Source organism: Crocodylus siamensis, chromosome 2 (genome assembly GCF_052110815.1).
Source record: "Crocodylus siamensis isolate JL-2025a chromosome 2, ASM5211081v1, whole genome shotgun sequence".
NCBI classification, from domain to species: domain Eukaryota; kingdom Metazoa; phylum Chordata; order Crocodylia; family Crocodylidae; genus Crocodylus; species Crocodylus siamensis.
In genome coordinates, this window is record NC_143396.1 from 238,603,679 (window position 1) to 238,626,714 (window position 23,036).

Consider the following 23,036-nt stretch of genomic DNA (forward strand, 5'->3'; position numbering starts at 1 on the left):
GGAGATGATGACCAATCCAAGACTGTGGTTTTATGTTAAAAAACTACCTAACCCTGCCCAAGCCAAGCACACTAACATCTTCTTACAACTTGAGTCACTACTACATATTATGTTTTATACTATATAACATGAGAAACTAGACTGTATCATTAAGTAACTTCAACATTTTTATATAAACACATTCCCATAAACATGAAATATTAACATTAATACACCTTTCAAGGACTTACCTACTGGCACTTCCAAAATAAAGTCTGGTGTTTTGTCATAACCCTTTGCACGAAGCTGATCTTCAGCTACACATAGAGAAAGAATACTATTGTTTATAACACTATTCTATTAACCAGACAGCAGTATAATTAATTTTCTTTTAAATAAGAGTGCAAGAATTACTAATGCAGTCATACATATCTTTCTTATGCATGCAATGCTGTGTCAGATTAAATGAACCTTCATAGCAAACCTGAAGCATGGATATAAAAATGCTTCTTTGTCGTCTCTGCATTTTTATGTCTTCATTATAAACATCATTAATTCAAGCTGTCATACACTACTTTATAACTGAAAAATATTCAAAATAAAGAAATACATTTGCTGATTGAAAGAAGAATCTCACATTAGAATAAACCTTAACAGCTTTTTTCTATTGCTGGAAACAGAGATATTCTATAGTTGCTTTCTTATTTTATATTAATGTGTGCCTAAAGTTATTATAAAATATCTTCCAGTTGAAAAGCTATTAAAGAAGGAGACAAGTCACAGACTTTAATTTCTCTTGCATGTTGCATAATGCAGAATTTGCCAAGTTTTACAATTCAGTACATAAATTTAAAAATAGATTGTCTTCAGGTTTTAAGTGCAAGTATAATGCTTTATCCTGTGTAGATATCAAAGCTCTTTAAGCAATACCCGAAGATTTCCAATACCAAGTCTGAGAGCAAAAAAGACAAAATTGTGGAAAAATCAACAAAAATGCTTGACTAAAGAAAAGCCTTCAGTATTTTCTAAATGTTGTCCTTGAGTTCCAATGCCATTACATTGGTATCTCTAAAACACCTCTTCTCCATTATATTTTGGAGTGACCAGGTCATTCAATTCCAAACACAACTTTCTGTCTTCACCCAACCTCAACTAATGGCACAACCAAGTAACAAGAAGGTGCTGTGGTCTCTTAACATCTACTGGGCTGTTGACATTGTCATGCATCCCTTTCCCCTTTCTGTATCACCTTTGATTAAAATTAATGGTCCATTCCCACTGTTGGGTAGCTTATTTCCAATCCATTTATCAGCCTAAGACAGTGGTCTCATGGCCAATGTTCAGAACTCTGTTTTAGAACACTTTGTGCATATCCTGAAAGGTCATAATTTTGAGTTTAAATAGCATTTTAATGACAGATTTTAAGGATTTAAATTTAGATTTTAAGGATTTTTTTTATTTTTGTATATATTAAATAAATTAAATGCTTAATTCAGATCAATTTATTTCCACACACAGAAAAAATAACTCTGAGATAAATTTTTCAGATGCTGATCTAGCACTTACAGTAAAACTTCATTAATTTGCTTTAATAACTATGGAGTGTTGCATATTAGTGCAAAAGTGAATATTCAACAGAAAAAAAAAAGAGGCAAGTTTTTGTCATTTATCCTGTTTACAACTGCAGTTTATTTTTAATTGTTTAGAATATTACTTCATAACGTGCCAATATATTTTAAACTGCAGTATGTTTTAAATATTAGTCTTCGTAGTAATGGAACTTCTCTATAGCACTATGTCAGTTATTGACCCCTGTTAAGAGTTGGAGAGTAGTAGCTTTTATTAACCCATATTATACAAGATATGGGTGAAAAGTGTGCAGATTAAGATGGCACTATTTTATTGTGATTCCTTAAAATACCATTTTGACCCATCACATGTCACTTAAGATGCATTAATATTGTGAACATTTTCTTTAGCCTAACAGTTATGAAGGCAGGCCGGCCTGAGGATGTAGAAAAGGAAATGCTCTCATAACCACCTCCTCAGGTTTGTAGAGCTAAAAGCTACTGGTAGCCATTTGAAATCCTCAATAGCAATCCTGAATAGTTTTGCCAGTGGGTATTCATTGGTTAAGGGCTTTTAATAAAATTGCGGCCTCCACATTTAATCATGCATGCATACTCATTCTTACTGAGAAAAATCAAAATCAGATGCTTAAACAAAAAAACAACTTTTCTTCTGTGCCCCCTGTTTCAGGTTATAGTCCCAGAAGGGAAGGATGCATCAAGGAAGTGAACCGGCAATCCTGATGCCAGTGTCACCAAGAAGGCTTCTGATTCCTTGACCATGGCATGCACTTCAGGGAAGGAGTTCCACCTCACTAGGAAGGTAAGTCCCTGTTTGTGGCCAGGCTGGCCAATTTTCTGGACAGGGCTTTCAACTAAGATTGCTGTGGGACGGGGATACACAAATTCAAACATGTTCAGGGACCAACGTATAAGTAAACCCTGTAGATAGGGACCCTGGGAGAGCCACTTTTGTGGGAGTAGAGGAAATAGTTCTCCATCACTGAGACAGGAAGACAAGGGCTTCAGTAGGAGGACTCAGCTGCCTATATACTAACACCAGGAGCATGGGGAACAAGCAGGAGGAGCTAGCCATCCTACTCTCCAGTATGCATTATGATCTAGTAGGGATTACGGAGACCTGGTGGGACTCCTCACACAATTTCCTCACACAGTTGGAGAGTAGCTATAGAGGGCTGCACCCTGCATAGAAGGGACCAGATGGAAAAGAAAGGTGGAGGCATTGCTGTCTATGTGAAAGAGCAGTATATCTCCTCAGAGGCTGACATCAGCTCCAAAAATGGACCGCTTGAAACCCTCTGGGTCAAGTTGCGCAGAGGGGTGTGGGCAAGAGAGACCCAACTGTAGGTGTATACTACAGACCACTGAACCAGGGGGAGGAACTCGATCTCGAGTTCACCCCAGAATTGACTGAGGCTGTCATGGGTGATTTTAATTATCCAGACATCTCCTGGGAGGAACACTTGGCCAAGTTGGATCGGTCGTGATCCTTCCTGACCTGTGTTGAGGAGCTCTTCCTGACTCAGGAGGTGCATGGGCCAACCAGAGGCGATGCTCTGCTAGACTTGTTTCTTGCCAAAGGGGATGACCTAGTGACTGACTTAAATATAGAGGGAAGTCTGGGCAACAGCAACCATGAAGCCACATGTTCACTGTCCAGCGTAAGACAGACAAATTGGATAACAGAATTGAAGTCTTGGACTTCAAAAATGCAAATTTTAACAAGCTTAGGTCATTAGTAGGGCAAGTGCTGTGGGACTAGGGACTGAAGACAAAAGGTATGCATGAAGAGTGGTTGTTCCTTAAGGACATGATCCTTGAAGCACAAAGTAAGCCCATTTCAATGAGGAGTATAGGTAACAGAAGTGCTGGGAAGCCCTCTTGGCTAAACAGGGAAATCACGGCCCTCTTAAGAAAGAAGAAAGAGGCCCACATTTGATGGGAACAGACAAGACAGGCTAAAGCAGCGACTGAACTAAGATTAGCAATGGGAATCAAGGACAACAAGAAGTCCTTCTTTAGGTACATAGGGAACAGGAGGAAAACAAATGGGAATGTGGGACCATTGCCCAACAACTCAGGAGAGGTGGTTACTGGCATCCAGGAGAAAGCTGAACTTTTGACTGACTGACTTGGTCTGTCTTCCACTGGACCAAGGGGAAAACTATGTCAGGTAGAGTTGAGGATAAGTATGGTAGGACTAATCACCTTCCTACTATTGCTGTAGAATTGGTGTATGACCAATTAATAAAATTAGACATACACAAGTCAGCGGGACTGGATGATTTCCATCCAAGAGTGCTGAAGGAGCTGGCCAAAGTCATTGCGGAATCCCTGGCAAAACTCTTCCACAACTCGTGGCACTCTGGAGAAGTCCCTGAGAACTGAAACAAGAGCAGTGTTGCGTCCATCCACAAGAAGGGCAGGAGGGAGGACTCGGTAACTATAGGCCAATCAGCCTAACTTCCATCATAGGAAAAATCCTAGAAAAGTTAATTAAGGAGTCTATCTGAAATAAACTTGCAGAAGATAAGATTCTGAATGACAGCCAGCATGGCTTTGTCACAGGCAGGTCTTGCTTTACCAACCTCATCTCCTTCTATGACCGGGTAACTCACCACCTGGACACAAGAGAGTAGGTTGACACTGTATACCTAGACTTTCCAAAGGCCTTTGATTTAGTATTCCACGATGTCCTCGCAAGAAAATTGGATGATTGTGGGCTTAACTCCCGAGACAACTGGGTGGGTAAGAAACTGGCTGCAGGATACAACCCAGAGAGTCATAGTGACCAGATCTTTGTCATCCTGGAAAGAAGTGGGCAGCGGGTGCCCTGGCGAGAAGTGCATGGGCAGGGGTTGATGCTTGGTCCAGTACTTTTCAACATCTTCATTAATGATTTGGTTGCTGGGGTGGCAAAGTTCACGGATGACACCAAGTTATGGGGAAGCATGGTCATACTTGAAGATAGGTTATGGTTACAGGCAGACCTAGACAGGCCGGCAAGTTGGGTGGATCAGAATCTGATGAAGTTCAATGTCGAGAAATGTAAAGTGCTCCACCTCAGAATGAGCAACCCCTCAACATACCTACAGGCTTGGTGGCACCAAACTGACTAGAACCATGAATGAAAGGGGCCTGGGGGTAATAATAGACTACAGTATAAATATGAGCTGGCAGTGCGATGCTATAGCCAGTAGGGCAAATAATACTCTTGCATGCATCATCGATGCATCTCCAGCAAAACCAAGGAGGTGATTCTTCTGCTCTACTGAGCACTGGTGAGACCGCAGCTGGAGTACTGTGTCTAGTTCAGGGCACCACACTTTAACAAGGATGTGGACAAGCTTGAAAAAGTCCAAATAAGAGCCACCCATATGATAAGAGTCTTGAAAGACAAGCCATAGGAGGAAAGGCTGAGGGCTCTGGGATTCTTCAGTCTGAGGAAAAGAAGGCTGAGAGAGGACCTGGTAACAGCTGACCACTACACGAGGGGAGTACGTCAAGACCTTGGTGAGCAATTGTTCACCAGGGCACCTGAAGGGAAAAACAGTAGTAATGGGCACAAACTCCTGGAAGATCAATTCAGACTCAATATTAGCAAAAACTTCTTCACAGTCAGGGCGTACAGACTGTGGAATAAGCTCTCTCCAGAGATGGTGCAATCACCTATCCTGGAAATCTTCAAGAGAAGACTAGACAGTCACTTTACTGGGATCACCTGACCCCCAGCTATCTTTCCTGTTTGGTGCAGGGGGGCTGGATCCAATGGTCCTTTCCGGCCTTACAATCTATGAATCTATGAACAATAAAAACATCCCTTTAAACATCTGATTCAAGAACAACTGTATACTTAAGGCACTCATTCATACCAGCTCAACTGAGCACAGCACAAAGTATAGGACAAGTTTTCTGGGCTAAAGTGAGGGACACTGAAGTGGGGAGTCAAATGCGGTTAATATTTTTGAAAAAAGCAAGTCTTGACCTGCTGCTACATTCCCATAACAGCTATTTTTTCTTTTCCTGACCCATATCTTCCTAGCCACCCAGCCCTTTATCTTAAGCCATGCAGCAACAGGGGAAGCCAAACATAGCAGAAGATTAAATCAGAGGTCAGGAGCAATTTACAAATTGCCTGCACTGTGCTTCAGCAGAGGACTTTCACTGGTGATTAGAACCCTTAATCTATACTTCTGCTCAGTATGAGGGGGAGCCCTTCCAGTGCTCACTATGGACTTGAGCCTTGGAATATAGATTTGAGATAACTTCAATAAGTAGAATGGCAAATGAATTACTTTAAATGGGTGGATCTTCCACTGTAAGAGGAGGTGAAAGGAAAAGGAAGCACGCATAATGAATTTCTTGGCTCATTTCTTGTAGTTTAATAACTTTAAAGGCAAGTATCCTAGGTCAGTGAATTCCTGAGGCAAGTGTTTCTGAGCACTACGGACTTCATGGATAGGGACAGAACTTATGCATAAACCATGATTGGAAACTGGTTCAAATCTGTAATGCAACAAAAGTTCTTTGTACATGAACTGCTTTCAAAACGGCCAAAACCGGTTTAAGATAAGCCTGGATGTAGTATCAAGACTTAACTGATTTAGGTTAAATCAGTTTACTAAATTTCTGTCCCTCATCCCCTCCATATTCAAGTTAACTCACAGTCCTCCAGCATCTCAGGATACTTTGCACCTCCCCTGCAAATCCCTTCTCACCAGGCAAGTGGGCTAGGCTTGGCCCAAGCTGTCTGCTCTGGTTGAGCAGGGAGGCATGCTCTAGAGCCCCTGGCTTCTGCCCTGGGTTAGCATTCTGCATTCCAGAATCAAAAGTGAATGTCTGTTCACTTGCTTATCGGTTCAATCTATGCATCTCAGACTAACCTATGAAGATTGAACTGATGAAGCCTCAGGCTTTTTGACTGTCTGTACTTAGTCCATTTGCCCAACTTACTTATAGGTATTAATACATATTCAAACACAGAACTTGGCCACAGAAACATTAGCTTCAACTCTGGATTTTCACATTTTTTGTATCACGTAAGATATAACAAAGTTTTGACTGCAAAACACAAACAGTAAAGACCCCCTTTTTGGGTATTTTATAATTCTGAATGTAACTGCAATGTTGAAAAATAAGACAGACATTAGTTTAGTCCAGTAAATATACACACTCTCACAAGGTATTCAAACAAGAAGTAGAGCTTTTTGGATGACAGGAGTTTACAATTCCTTGCACTGACCTCTGTAGGGTCTTGACTAAACTGCCAGGATCCTAAATATTAGCATTAGTGGCTTTCATTAATCCTTTCATTAATACAATACTTTTTGAAATGGCTTGTTAGTTAAAAAAAAATAGAGAGAGAGAGAGATTGAACAAACAACAGCACAAAACTAAGTCATGAGGTTAGAAAAAATGTTTTTGTATACTGTAAGGAATGTTCAAGCTACTCTGCTCATAATATTCCTTGAGTATGGATGAAATTGGGTAGGCTGGAAGGTATAATTCTGATTCTGTAGGAAATTCCATAATGGTAAAATAAATTCCTTCCACATCAGGCATTTTCAACCAGGTACCCCAGGCTGAAAGGCTCCAGGGTGTACGCGGCAGCAGTGTGGAGAAGCTGCCAGCACTTCTGGTTTCACTGCTGTATGCTGTGCAGGGGACCCCCCACCATTGACTGGCCGCCAGGAGACTCCCCATTTCTTGACTGGCCGCCAATCAAAAAATGTTGAAAATCCCTGTCCTACATCATAAACGCAATCTTCAACTGGAAATCAAAGAAAAAATGTTCTGAAAAAGTAAAAAATTAAATTTCACTTTGTCTTTTTATAATATAAATGATAAGACTCTTTGATGCTCTGAGACACAAAATCCCTGCTTCCAGGCTCCTTACCATGTCATCAAGAACATGGTAGTTCTCGAAGAAGTGGCTTAAAATGATAATCTCAGGTCTTCTAGGTTATTCTATACAGCATAGGGCAGGACTGTGCAGAATACTTTTAAACTAGCCCAATGAATGGTAGTTCAGGACCATCTTTATTGCTGACCTCTGACACAAAATCTAGAACTATGAGATTTGGGCAGGCACACCAATGCAGTCTTTTCTCTAACTCAATTTCAGTTGGAATAGCCCACTGAGGACTTCTTGGTTCTAATTTGCAAACTAGACTCAAATTTCTATTTACCGAAGTCTGATGGGACTGTAGCTTTTGTGGAGACTGTCAATGAGTTCATTTTTTGAAAAGTAATATGCCACAGTATCTCAAAGCAATCTAGATTAATACTGGAGTACTGAGACCAAATGTCTTTACTGATTCTGACAGCTTTCTATGCTCTTTTTCAGGCAGTATGGTAAATTTGATTATAGGTTCTAGTATGGGTTGGCAAAGTTGTTTTTCAGAGGTTCTAATGCTCCATTATTATTTGTCATATCATAATGCCTAAGAGCTCTAGTCATGGCCCAGGACTCCTCTGGGCTAGCTGCTATATGAACACAGAGATCTGTACACTAGTGCAGAATGATTAATCATTTGCCACAAAAGCTCACTCAGGTCTATTCTGCCACCTTCTCATTCATGGGTGTACATGAAAAAAGTCTGGGGAAACGGTGAGGCAGAATTGGTTGCAATGCTTTTAAAAAACAATGTTGGTTACTAAGTCAAGGAAAGCTGTTGAGGCCCAATAACTTTCCCAGTGTTAGATACCCAGTCTTGGATTATTTGGGTGAACCAGAACTCAGGAGATTGATATAATGATGATCATTCAATGTAGGAAACATGAAGATATGATAAACACTAGATCAAGGTCATTAGCAAAAGAAAAATGCCCATTATTTGTTACATAAATTCAGAAATTGTCTTCTGTTGGTTCTTTGGCTACTTCCAGGCCCTCAAAAAGCGAGGGTGGTACTTTTTCACTCTTGTGCCTTGCAACCACGTTTTGAGTCTGTGATTTTGTTACTTTGACAGCATATGACTAGAAATCTTTTACATCAAGATGAACTCATAGACCACTGGAAACTTCAGTTAGGGCAGAGTTTACCCACTGGGTTTCTCACAGAAAAGAGGTGCTCCTTAGTATTCCAGCCTGATGGAAGTTTAAGATTACTGAGAACAGGTTACACTGAAGACAACAGGCTAGGTTTTCTCACCAACTCTAAGCATCAATTAAACAGATAAGTTACAGCAATGTATACATTAGAATATAAGGGATATTAAGACCCCTGTGATACCAGAGGATCAATATAATGATATTATACTCCCTTACTTCTGCCTGTATCTTCTCCCAGTACAACCAAGGTTGGTCATAGAGGCATATGACTTGCTCTCATCCTGCAAGTTGGAAACTTTTCTGCACATCTTACATAGCAAGAAATTAGTTTTATTGTGCCCCAAGCTTTAAAAGGAAGGAAACTGTTGATAGGGCAGTTTAAGTCTGGATCCTAACACATAGTCTAAGGACAGGATGCAAAATATCTATATTTTCTAAGGGTTTTCTTAAGGACTTGGAAATAGTGCTAAGAGGAATGAAAAAAGAAAGATGTTAATCTGGGTGCTCTTAGCACCCTGGTCTTTTTTGATACTGATTAAGCACTAAAAAAATCACATGCTAAGTTTAGGCACAATTACTGAAAGAAACAAGTACCACATCATAATCTTTAATTAAGCATAACTAAATGGAGTACTTCAGTACACTTAGAATTAACGCCCTTATTTATAGTTTTATGCAATGATGAATTAAACCCAACTTATATTTGCCAAAAATTTGGATTTGACAGTACAAATTTCTTAGCGCCTTTTTATCTGTAAAGAGGAAGTCAATGCCTCTCCTAAGTCATGATTCATTAAAAATTAACTCTGATTTGTGTAGTGCAAAAGCTTGCACAAGGCCACAGAAATGGCAATTATTTGAGTTGAAGGATCCTTTAGTGAGCTATCTAGTCTATCCCCTTGCATTGTGGCAGGATTGATTTCATTAATCCCTCTACCATCCTTGATAGATGAGTCTAGCCTTGAATTTTTCAGAGAAGGCGATTCCACAGTCTTCCCTAGCAGCCTGTTCCCATACTTACTGTTCCTAGAACTGCACAATTTTTCTACCATTTAACTTAATCTTTCCAACTGCAGCTGAAGGCTGCTACCAATAATACTTATTCACTAATGTTTATTCACTCTTATTCTATAGAAGGAATAACTAGTTCAACTGTCATGGATCCCCCCCAGGGAATTTTCTGGTCTCACTGAGTACCCCTTGATGCCAGCCCACGATGGCTTTTGGGGCGGGGGTGGGGGGGAGAGAGCCAATGGCTTCTTCTAATTTTAAGATCACAACCTTTCAGTCTCTGACCTTCCCAGGTTATCTGTGGCTTTGCCTCAGAAAGCTCCCAAGGGAGGAACTTTTCCTCTTGATAGGGAGAAGTACATCCTGATGTTTCCAAGTAACAAAAAACAGACAGATCCTTTCAAATAAAAACATTTTTACTAGGACAAGGGCCATGTATCCAGAGGTTCTCTGTTCCCTCCAAAGGGTGAAGCAGTCTTTATGCCCCAATCAACCCTGAGCACACCAAAGTTGCTCAGATGTTTGCTCACTTCAGACTCTTCACCATTTCCAGACCCACAGCCCCCTTACCATGCCATTCTGCCCACTGTGATGATTATTTCAGTCTGCTTCCCCTGATGCTTCTGAGGCTCCTCTTCTAAAGGATGAGTACCAAAGCCCCTTTAAGGCATCAACATAGCTATTCAATTTTCTGTTAATGTTGGAGCTCCAACTTGTCTTGTCCTTCACATAGACAGCTCTGGGACTTAGCAGGGACTCTATTAACCTTTCTTTCCCCATGTACAAACTAGTCAGGGAAACTGGCATTTTTAACGAGAACGTAATTTATGAGAAATTACATAAATATTACAGTAAAATTATAATTCATCATATCAGTATTTTCTAAATATCTTTGTTAAATTATAACTGTTCTCATTACTTTTTTACCTGCACTGAAACGTTTCAGTACTCTTAATTCTTCTTCTAGTTAATATTAGCAAATATTTCCTGACTTCTCATTCTTTTAGGATTATTTTGTTTTTACTTTAGGCACCTAATTGACATAGATGTAGCTGTATAACTATAGTCTTGGGCATTTTTGTTGTGTGCACATGGCTAATGAGAATGCTCAGTAGGACTGCACTATGGCCAAGCAGGTATGCAGAAAAACAGGGTTGCCTAGGTATGTGCATAAGGGCAGGTAAGACCTGAAATTTAGTTGTAGAAACACCATGACTAGCAGATCTTAGATGCTAACCAGATTCAGAAAAGGGACTGGGCAAATTTTTGGAGGAAAAATGAAGCTATGAAAGGTAGGGGTACAGACTCTGAATCAGAACTTCCTGGACCTTAAATGCTGGAGGCTGCAAGTGGGAGAGGAACAGTGGAAAAAACTCTTCCTTTTAGCATCCACTCTCTGCCACTGTGTTGCACAGGATACTGGGCAAGAAGGATGCATGTTCTGATCCAGTAAAAGGCAGCTCTTACGTTCTTATAGCTAGAGAAAGAGAATTGCTTCCATATTTTAGTCCAACAGCCTAGTGGTTAGGCCACATACCCAAATTCTAGGCTTCTCTCACTCAGAGGGGATTTGGACATAGAGCTCCTGCTTCCCAACTAAGTGTCTTAACCACCAGACTATATGTTAGGCATTTTCTAGACCCTTCTGCATCCCAATTTTGAGGCTGACCTTGATAGAAGAGAGAGATGGGAACTAGACAACAAAATGACATCCCATGAAGAAAATGTAGGCTGTCATGGCTCAGGAAGTAGAAACAACTGACCAAGAATACAGAATGGGGACTGACTGCATAGACAGAAACATTGGCAAGAAGGACTGACTGTTTCAGTGGATCACAACTATATCATGACTCAGCAATCTGATGCAGTCATTAAAAAAGCCAATTTTGGGCTGCATTACCAGAATTATAACTGTAAGATATAACAGTATCACTCTATGTGACCTCAACTTAAGTACTCTATGGGGAAACTGGAGACAGAGTGATACTAAGGGGGGTGGAATGTAAGTTCTATCAGAATAGTTTGAGAGAGCTAGGTATGTTTGGTTTGATGAAAAGGAGATTAAGGTTAAGTACACACATTCAGATGATCTGGGAGAACTGTCCTGGGTTTATTTTCCTTGAAGAAAAAACATACATGGAGATGCCTATATAGATTGATGAGGAGCAGAGAAATCTTGCAGCGCTTATTCTGTGGAGCCAGGGGGATCAGTGTGCTCTGCAGGCTCCCTTAGTTTGCCTGGAAAAAGATGACATTATTGCACAGGGCAGCCCTGATTGGCTGACCGAGACTGCTCTTGTTCAGCCTGTCTCTACCTACATACAGCACAATGTGCGGGTTGAGAAGGGGTTGTGTTCTGCTCCCTCCTCATCTGGAGCAGTAAAGTCCAGACCAAGTGACATACTGTCTCCCTTGGAAGGGGATAGTGGGGAGAAGGTGAAAGCACAGCATCCTGGTATGCTGCAAGACTATGCTGCAGCTTCTCCCAGGAAGGAAACTGTACAGACTGTCACTCTCCCAGAAACAATTTTAAATTGGTTGTTTCTGGTTTATTTTTCTCCCAGAGTGGCCATTTTTGCCCTGGGAGAAAAATCCTGAACATCTGTATACTCATGGCTTCTACTAGGAGAGCAACTCTTCCAGTAGAAACTGAATATTGGAACATGACATTCCAGTACATGGCCCAAAGGGGAACATGACAGCAGGCTTCAAATATTTGAAAGGTTACTATAAAAAAGATAGAGAATAACTGCTCTTCTTTGCGCAGAGAGCAGGACACCAAGCACTGGATTCAAACTGAAGCAAAGAGGATTTAGATTAAATCTCAGGAAAAAAATGTTGTCAGAACAGAAACATAATGGAACAAGCTATCCAATGGACTTATATTTTTCAATGGAGGGTTTCAAGAAGAGGCTGGGTAGGTATTTGGGGTAATGTAAAAATAACGCAACCTGCACCTGTGCAGGCAGTTGGATTGTAACACCTTTAAGGTCCTTTTAAACTTTCTGATTCTTTATATGAGGAAGGTGATAGGCAGAATGAAGCTAAATTCGAGTGTGCTTTGCATCTGAATGTAACACAAGATAAAGATCTTGATTTTGTTAGCAGATGGTTCTCAGCTGATTTTAAAGGCCAGAAGTGTTTTGCAAATTAATCAGATGTGATGCAGACCAAGCAGAACAACATGCATACTGGGTGCATCTGGCCAGTTGTTGGTAACTGTGACTTGCTGGAAAAGGAAGATCAAGGAAGAAACTGGCAGCTGTATGCCATATTCAGATCAGTGACCAGTAGACAGTGTGGAAGAGATGAAGATGGACTTCTAGACTTTACGTGGAAGTAAGAAAAGATAAATAGGAAGATTAAGATAGGTTTCAAGTGTATATACAATAAAGAAGCAGCCTGTCTTCCTCATAGCAGATTTGTGGATGGTGGAAATGAGTATTTGTGATAGGGGACATGCTTGGGGCCAGGTCTCATGCTGGCCCACTCACCTGTCTATGGGGCAGTCCGCTCAGTTTTGCCTACCACAACTTTGCTGTTCCCATAACCTGGTGGAAAATGCAGGAGACTGCCCATTACATGCCCTGATGCCAGGGGGCACTAACTGCAGCTCTGAACCTTCCCTACACTGCAGCCCATTCCTTGCAGATGGCATCTACAAGATACTCACACCATGACTGGTGCTCCAGGGTCTCACAGGGACTCTAACTCCCCCCGCCGGAGCAGAAGGTCATTGTGCTCTTTACAGGTCTTACCTTTTGACCCACACTCAGCCTCCTAGCGGTGGACGACTTCCTGGCATCAGGACTCGCCCCTCATGCACTGGCTGAGCCTCCCCACCCACGTCTTGGCCTCTGGCCCAAACTACTCCTTCGGCCTCTCTCTGGCCCACACTGCTCCCATGGCCTCTCTCTGGCCCACCCCTGAGGTTCCTACTATGCCCTCTCTAGGGCCTCTGCACCATGCCCCTCCCTGGGGTCCTCTCATCATCTTCACAACTGAGTCCTTCTCCTGGGGGCTGCCCTTCAGGAGGTCCCACAGCCCTACTCAGCACACCCCCTTGGGCTGCTCTTTAGGCTGACCCTCAGCCCTACTCAACCCTCTTCCAGGCCCTCACTACCACCCCCTCTCTGGGATTACACATCTATCCCCTTCTTTAGGACTCCAGGCTTCTCTCCCCTGTGGAGGCTCGGGTGGCCATAGCTGTGTTTGGCCCCCTTGTACCCAGTGTTGTTGGGGCTTGGGGTTAAGGCATCCTGACCCACCTTTCACTGGGGTGGTACCTGGCCTGGCATTTCCTGGAGACTCCTGCACCACCAGGAACCCCACCAGGCCACCCATCCCTGGCAGGGTGGAGTTTTAGATCATTCCCAGGACCAACAGCCTTCTAGCCATCCCCATAAGCACTTGCCCTTACCTCCTAGATGTTTTGTACAGCTTTTCAGCCAGGCGATGTTTCTGTCCAGCTGCCAGCAGCAAACTGCTGTGTTTATATAGGCAGCCAGTGTTTTAAAATGACTGCCACAATCAAGCACCTGCTGGCTGCTTGACTCAGCCCTTAAAGTGGCAGGCACTACAAGTGCACTGCCACAGTATTTTTTCTAAATTGTATCTGAAAAGCAAGGGAGATGACTCCCTCTAGGACAAGTGTCAAGCTCACCCTATTCCCTTTGCCAGATCTACACTACAGATCTCCTCATGTTCTGTATCTGGGGAAGGAGCGATGCCAGGGCCAGTGGCAGAGGCAGTGGGTCAAGCAGTGGCAGGCCAACTGGTAACACAACTTGCAGTCATGCCTTCCCACCCCCGTCACCAACAGTGACAGCTGCAGCTCTGGATTCAGCAGTGTGCCCCACCCCCAAATTTTCTAGACCATCAATAGCCCTGAGGGCCATAGAGAATGGCTCCATGGGCAAGATCCGGTCTCAGGGCAGTATGTTTGGCTCCACAGGCTCTAGCTGTAGGATTACAGTTGGTGAGATATATGGCACAGTAAAAGTTGCCATTAGTTTTAGCCTCAGTAGAAGTTTCTAGATTCTCTAGTCTTGTTTTGAACACTTCTGTTTATAGAGAAAATTTTTTCAGTGTTAACTATTCTCAGTGAAATGTAGCAGAAACAGATTTTTTGTGTGAGCATGATTTACAACCTGCTTATTTACAGTGGACTGCTGAAGTACGCACAAGCTGCAGTGGACTGCTGCAGCTTTTACTTTGATAGGTGTAGCTTCTCCACTCAGCTGGAGTTCATCGCTAGTCCCATACACCTAACACGAGAAGGAGTGCCATTTGAAATAAAAGCTACAGCAAACAACTGGAGCACGTCTGCATTACGTGCAGCTGTTTATTGTGGCTATAAACCCTCAGTGGTTCACCTGATGGTTTTCAAACCTTGATCTCTACAAGTGGGTAGGGTCAGGCAAGGAATCTGACTCTATGAAGAATCCAGGTTCTCTGTATTTTGTCTCTCATTCTTTAATCAGAAAGTAGAAGCTGCAGTAGAGGATCATGAAAGAGAGACAGGAGCCCTCGGCACAGAGCAGGGAGGACTCAAGCACTGCAGAAGGGATTAGGAGCCCATAGAGATGGCCAGGTTGAAAGCAAGAGACTGCTACTCTTAAAGGTTGCCAACCCCTGATTTAGTGGATTAGCCGTGGGGTTAGGAAACATGATGTATTTTCTAGCTCTGGTTTCCAATATGGATTTACTGTGTGACCATGGACATATTACAGAATGTTATTTTTAAGCTTGAGGGATGTCAAAACTCAGGAAAGCTTATAATCAAAGGGTTTTTGTTGTTGTCGTTGCTTTTTTTAAACTGCAACATATGAGTAACTGCATAGTAGCTGGAGTGAGGCTATGACAAAGCCTTAGTTATTTCATTTACTAAATACATATTAATACAACATCTAGAAAACACCAAGAAACTATGCATTGTTTTATTTTTATTTTTCTGACAAGAGTAAATTATACAGTTCATCAATTTAAAATGTGTAACTCCTATTCTGAAATAACTACTGCTTGCAGTTATCCTTCAGTTCTATATTTTTGTATCAAAATATTTATTGATTTTGGTTCAGTTTTTTTAATTTTGTAAGATCATGTTCTATTTTAATTATATCTTCTCAACCGTCTCCAATTTCCTATTCTACTATGTTCTATTCAGTTCCTTCATCCATTAAGATTGCTATCCTACAACAGAAAAAAAACCTGGCATGATTAGCTTTGGAGAAATACATATTATTTGGTATCCATCATCCTATTTTCTGTTCATTTTTGTGGATATATGATATTATTTGCTTCAGACAGGCTGTTGGTGACAGACAAAACTAACATGTTATGTGACCCTTCAACACCAGAAATTTCTACTACCACCTTTTATTATAGGCAAATGTTGTATGCGTCTTATTTCAAAATCATCTTACCACATAGTTTCCTATTCCTAAAATTTCTATCTTAATTTATAATAAATTATTTTAAAGGTTCATACATTGCATTTAATAATGATTAATATATTCTGCTTAACTTGTTTTAAAAGAGAGAGAAAAAAACTAGTATCATGGTAACATCTTCTAGAATAAATCCTTAAAATAACTTTAAAAATAGAGAATGGGGAAAGATTCAGTGCATTAGCTAAAAAATATCAGGAAAAACTGCATATGTAGCTAAACATGTGAACTCTTCTAGCAGTTTTTTTAATACATAAAGCATTTTGAAGCTAATATTTCTTATGCTTTCTTCTAAATCTCATAAGGGCAAGATTATGGCTAATATCTCATGACACCAAAAGTAATACTGCAGCAGATATTAAAGCATTTTTTTTCAGCTACTTATTCTATAAAATATTAATTGCAAGTCTGTGCATGTGCTGTATATATAGGGTATTAGGTAACTGAGTTCCTCCTCAGTTCTAAATCAATAAAAGATAACATGTACAGCATCAATCATTTTTTACTCTTCCTTTACTACACAATACAATGTGGGAAGAAGCTTCTTTTTTCTTAAGTAAACAGTCACTGAGATCTTTGAAGCTAAGGTATCATAGGTTAGATTCTACAATAGAGTCTTACCTAGGAAAGACAGATTTTTCTTCAGAAGCATTTCTCGTAGCAAGACTTCATGTTCATGTCCAATAGCACTGATGGTTTTCAGTTAAGAAAGGAAAGGTGTTTGGAATATAGCGAAGTTCAGAACAGTATTACAGTTAGAATAATTCACACTAAAACGTACTAGTCTATATATCTGTTGAATGAGCAATGATTTAGGTGCACAGGTTGAGACCTCTCAAAGGGGTCTGATTTTGAAAGGGGAATGGGTTAGTATTTTCCATAATCAGTCCACTTTATGATATGTGAAGTTGGGTACCCCAAAGTCAAGGCCATTAGTTATTTCTTAAAAATGATGCTGGTCTCTGAAACAGAACAAATATAAAACAGACTTAGAAATGAGAAAATGCGGATATAATGAACAACTTTTCTCAGTATCCTCAGAAGCTGTAATTCCTTACTACATTTTTAAAGAAAAGAATGAAAAACTGTGCGAGAAAAATACATTCCTATTAAGCTAGAAATGGATTTATTGAATTACAGGCTGGTTCTGGGCACCATATTTAGGCAAAGTTCCCACTGAATTCAATGATTTTTTTCTCCAAGTACAAAGAACTTGGATTTTGTTCTTTACTCCCTAAAATAGTTCATTCTTTTAAGATACATACTGAAGCCAACTGATGCATCTCACTATAACAAAAGGGCCTTTTAATTGATTTGGTTACATAAACAACAGTATACTGGATAGGGCAAAATTAAGTATTTTAGTGTAGTATCTGCAATCTTGCCACTCCACTGACAATGTGTGATCAAAACTGTCATTATTACTAATATATGCAATGCATAAAACTGGATAACCCCAAATTCTCTGCCCAGAGGTACACTGCTAGTACTTCCACATTCTTCTTGACTGGAAGCTTCTATAAAAGGAGAATCTGTAACTGAAATTTTAAAACAATTCCAAATTCTGTTTAGGATATCTTATACTGACATAACTTTCAGAAAGCCTTACCATTATGATCACTTACACTATTTTTTTTTACCAGCTTTTACTGTTAAATTGCAAGAAAAGTAATCATAAATAATCACTTTATTCATATATACATCATTTTCTCTATCAATTGAAATCATGTACTACATTAAACTATACTGGCAACGACAGAGCCAAAAAAGGAAAATGAATGATGGCAAAAATATAAGACAAATACTGCAAACAGAATTTATAATGCACCATAAGCAGAAACACTTAGACTTAGTTTATAATAATACCTATTATTGATGTATGGCAGTGACCATGGGGCAAAACTTGTAAATAACCTCACAAGCCATTTTCCAACTCGTGCAATCCAGCAGCCTAGTTTCCCGTAAGCATCTGAACTATTACTGAAAAATAGCCTCCTGGCATTTACAAAGAGGTTGACTTCATACTTTAGTCCATGCATATATAATTAGATAGTTATATTTAAAATCAATATGCAATCCTTCAGAAGACATTATGCTTTTAAAACCTTAACTTTAAATTGATTTTTAACTATTTTATGTGCTTTAAAATTAACATCTAATTCAGCAACATGTACTCACAGATAATGCATTCACACAGCTAAATATCACTGTACTTTCCTGTAACAACCAGGGTTGACTAATTTTTCACTAGTCCTAATAACACCACATTTTGTTATGTAGGCATATTCGAAAAAAAGGGATGGAACTTTCTAGGTTGTAAAAAAATGTACTTTTTTTTTTAGCAATTTACTATAAGTAGAGATACTTAAAATAATGCATTTATTCGCACATAAACAGCAGAAGAGTACATTCAGATTTGTTACAAGAACACAAAAGTTATATACCACCACATTTTGGCTATCACAGCTTTGGATAAAACAGCTATGACCATATTAAATTAATAAATTTGTGTGTCATTGTATTTCTTGTAATAGTCACAGTGAATACTCAAATCACATAATTAAAAATATATTTGAAATCTTGTCCTGCTCCAATTAAAGTTAGAGAGAACAGGACTGAATCCTTACTAAATAATACACATAGTAAACCTGAATATGATGCAATAAAAACTGCCTCTTTTCCTAACAGCTACATACACCATGACTGTAAAATGTGCTGGAAGAGACCTGTCTGCTGCAGGAAGTAACAGTAGTCAATGGTTTCCCATGCAAAACTTGCAGGAACTGTTGCCAACCCCCTGACCTACTCTCATATGGTAAAATTCACAACCTTTCCTAAATTTGGCAGAATTTCCGCTGAAAACTGGCTGGCTAAGAGGAAGGGAACCTACTCTTAAACCTGCAGACCTGGTGCCAGGCTCCAATTTTGTGGTTGGTCCTTCCAGGTTCATGTGACCAATATTTGTGTGGCTACTATCCAAACATAAGCCCAGTACTCAGTATTGTATGGGTCCTCTTTCTGCTACTGATACTAGGGTGCTGAGGTTCCTTTGACTAACACTCTGTTCTAGGGATGTGAAAGGTTAAACAATTAATCATTTAACCGATAAATGCAGTGTTAACTGGTTATCTTACTGGTTATGGTTTAGCTCGGGGTGGGTGCAGTCTGGCAGGGAAGGGGAGAAGGGAAGCTGCATGGGGGCCAGGAGGGAGGAAGGGAGGAGCAAAGATGAGGGGAGCAGGACTGGGGGGGGAGAGGGGGACTAGTACACATAGCCTAAGAAGAAAACAGTGAGCAGCCTGACTCATCAGTTAAGCAATTAGCTGCTTATTCACAGGCGCTCCCTCCCTCCCAGCACAGGGCTTTACATGGATCCATGTTATCTGACTGGGCTTGCCTCCTCCCCCACAAACCCTCTGTCAAAGGGCCACGGGAGCCAGAAGCAGCTCCCAGCAGCAGCCGTGTCCGAGCCGCTGGGTTATTGGTTAATCCTTTAACCAATATAATTAGAGGAGGTTAAACAAATATTTTTTAACAGAAATGATACTACATCCCTACTCTGTTCACTCTGGAATGCTCTCTAATTTCTCATTAAAAATAGGTCCCCTTTATCCTTATTTCCCAGCTTCCTTTAAGAAGAGGAGACAGAGCTGCATAGGTATGGCAGATACAGCTTTTAAAACTTTAATCAATCAGTACTTAAACTGAACTTTGAAAAATCCAAATAAAATGTCAAATTAGTTAACAATATTGTAATATTACAATGTCAATAGAACTCAATGGCTTTATTTAAGGAAAGATGTGCATTTCATCTAATAAATACAAAGAGGTTTAAACTAGGCATATGGATATACAGCTACTGAACTGACAACTTTCCTTGGCCTATCTGATTTTAGTTAAAACAGTATAAGAGAGAGGTCTGAAGTGACCCTCTAGTTGATTGAATATAAAATAAAGGAGTATGAAATGTGTTTTGTGAAGCAGAACTTTATGTCAGGTTAAAGCTAGACACATCTCCTCCACAGAGTCTAAGCTCGTCAATTGTGCACCTAAAATTTTATGGGAAAGGATACTGTTTGATGCAGTCCACCAGTGGTCCATAACAACAGTCATTCACAGTACACTGCAGACAAATAAGAGAAGTAGTATAGTGATAGGCAACTACAAAACTATTATAGTTAAACAGTATCTTAAAAACAGTAATTACTTTTCCTCAAAAAGGCTATCAAAGGCTGTTCAGATTTAATCACAGAAAACAAAAATTGCATGCTTTTTATTCACTATAAAAGCAAGCTATTAAAAAGTGAAATGCTCTCCTCACAAATATTGCATTGCCATTTATGGTGCACCCTGACCTCAGTGATAGTTTATGATGACAGTAATTAAATGAGGTTTAAAATCCTTTACTCTGCTAGGCAGATAACAGCATTGCCACTGAAAAAAAGATGGCTGTGATTAATACCTGATAGACCTGATTTGCTAGAACTCCATCTGGAATCTGAGAAGGGTCCCGTAGCATACTGTTTATAAGAGTCTTGGATGCTATGGAATAAAAAAAAATAGTTAGGAGTAAACATATCACTAGCCAGCTCTCAAAAAGTGAAAAACACTTTTATAAAAGCAAAGGATTGTCTAAATACCCAGCTGCAGTACACTGCCATATACCATATTTTCTAGTTATTCACCTATTCCTATATGAGCTTACTCTGATAATTTTAGACACAAAGGTACGTTACAAACAGGGAGCCAGAACTGAGGCTCTGTTATACTTGTACAACCTCAGTGAGCAAGATGAGCCTGTATGCCAGTGGTTTTTAACCTGTGGTCTGAGGACTCCCTATATCCAAGATAACTATGATGAATCAAAAGTATGTGAATACCTACACTTACAATTCAAAGGGGTCCACATTTCCATTTGACGTTTTCAAGAGGGTCCACACCTCCATTGAAAAATGTGTAGGGATCCGCAAAAAAAAAAGTTTGAAAACTACTGAACTATGTTTAGGAAACATTCCTATATAAACTACCGACTTTTTAAAAGATTAAAGGAGGAACATGGAATCTTAGTTGGGGTTAAATATATTTAAAGTCCTTGCTCTGAACAATTTCAGTAGGAGATAAGAACTTTAAGATTCCTCTTTGACAGTTTTCAAATGAGTAATTTATCTGGTTAACACCAGTCCAGTAGCTCAACTGTAAAAGTTGGCTGGAGAATGTAAATGCAACGTACTGCACTATTTTCAAACACAAAGATATATTTTCTAATTGTTTATTAATACTAAATAAAGCCTCTTAATCTCAGTTGTTTAAAGTTATAATGTAGAAAAAAATCATTTTGCTGAACAAATGGGATTTTTAAAGGCCATTATAAGAAAACACTTATTTTTTCTTATTTTCACTTTTAAATACAGTCTCTTTAAAAGTCCAATAGCCTGTTGCCTCTGTTGAACTTTACTCGGGGCACTTTAAAATTAAAATTAACTACTAATAAGTGAATTTTTTTGTTCTAGAATGGGAGTTAAAAAAGCCTGTCTTTACTTTGGCTTCTTAGAAGGATAACAAAATTACAAACTTACAAACTTTTGCCAGTAGAAGAATTTCTAAGGAGGCCAGTGGTCTATCTAAGCAAGTAGACTTTTAAATGTAGACGAAGACCAATATCATTGAGATTTCCAACTCCCTCAGAAATTTTTTGCCAGACATTATTTTTGTCCCAGTAAAACATCAGATAAAGTGGGATAGCTATCTGCAGCCATATGTTCAGGATTTTTGTCTCACTAAATGGCCAATCTGGCTTCAAAACTGTGGATCTGCAACAAAAAAGATGATGTTTAAAAGAGCATCATCTTTGTTGCCGGAAGGTTTTTAACAAGTTGGCAGATATCCAACAAGTCCATCAATATCCCATAGCCCAATTTTCTCCCTCCTTCTCCTTTCCCACCAAAAGGCTTGTTTCTGGAACCAGGGAGCAAATCCCAATTGCACCATATTGCAAACACAGGTGACAAGCAGCAAGCCAGTCAGCTAATCCATGCTCCCAGCCTTGGGAGCACACTGGCATCCAGGGTTTCAATAAGCCACCAAGGTGCTGATCACCTGACTGCCACTCCTAATCTTAGGGGTGTACCAGAGTCTTTGGCTCTGAGGTACATCTGAGGCTGAATCTGGCAGCTAATTAGGGCTTCCAGGCTTAGAAGCGCATTGGACCCCCCCAACTCTGATTCATGCTTGAGGCTGGGAGTGCCAATCAGCTCCTGTTCCCACCTTCTAATGTGTCCCAAAGGCTGGAGTGAAGATAAGCTTATGCCTGGCCACATGTTCAGTTTAAGATGTTAAGCGAACCAGCCACAAAGTTATGACACACATTTTTTGTAATAACTTTGTGGCTTATTCTTTGTTTTACTGTGCTGTTAACTGCGTTAACATGTGGCCAAGTTACTACTTAAGATGTGATGAACTGGTTAATCACGTCTTAAGTGTAATGTCTGCCAGAAGCCTCAGGATAAATACCACTACCTTCTTCCAAGCATTGGCTCTTTAATTTTAAAAGACTGATTGTACACCCCTTGAAGTTAATGACTGTTGCAGATTATAAACTATGACAATGGGAATTGTAATCTCTAATGGGATCTCTAGGTGTTGCAGTAATGCAAACAACATATAACTAATAATGTACTTAAGTAATAATGAAATGTTTGCACTGTCAAATCTCTTCTTAGACTAAAAGGACAGACAGAATTTTTTGATCTCTAATGTTCAGTCAAAAACAATCCCTTATAATAAACATAACATTTTTTCTGTATTTACAAAGTTATGTATCTATTATGTAAATTAATATAAAAATAATTATAAAATGGATTAAAGGGTCTCTAATAGGGTTATAAAATGAACACACTTTTTTGCAGAAATAGAGTAGTAAGGAAAATGATACTGACTAACCATGATGGCCAATGTT

The 23,036-nt window shown here is 39.8% G+C and overlaps 1 protein-coding gene across 2 annotated transcripts in view; it reads right to left on the minus strand.

Annotated features, from left to right (window-relative positions):
• CDIN1 (CDAN1 interacting nuclease 1) overlaps positions 1 to 23,036 on the minus strand; it is a 173,791-nt gene that overhangs the window by 73,667 nt on the left and 77,088 nt on the right. For both annotated transcript variants that reach the window (XM_090033517.1, XM_090033516.1), the window contains exons 6-9: positions 20,544 to 20,623; positions 20,155 to 20,204; positions 16,703 to 16,770; positions 231 to 296 (exon numbers count right to left, since the gene is read on the minus strand). In XM_090033517.1, coding sequence (XP_089889643.1) covers positions 231 to 296; positions 16,703 to 16,770; positions 20,155 to 20,204; positions 20,544 to 20,623 — 264 coding nt within the window. The remainder of the gene's footprint in view (positions 1 to 230; positions 297 to 16,702; positions 16,771 to 20,154; positions 20,205 to 20,543; positions 20,624 to 23,036) is intronic.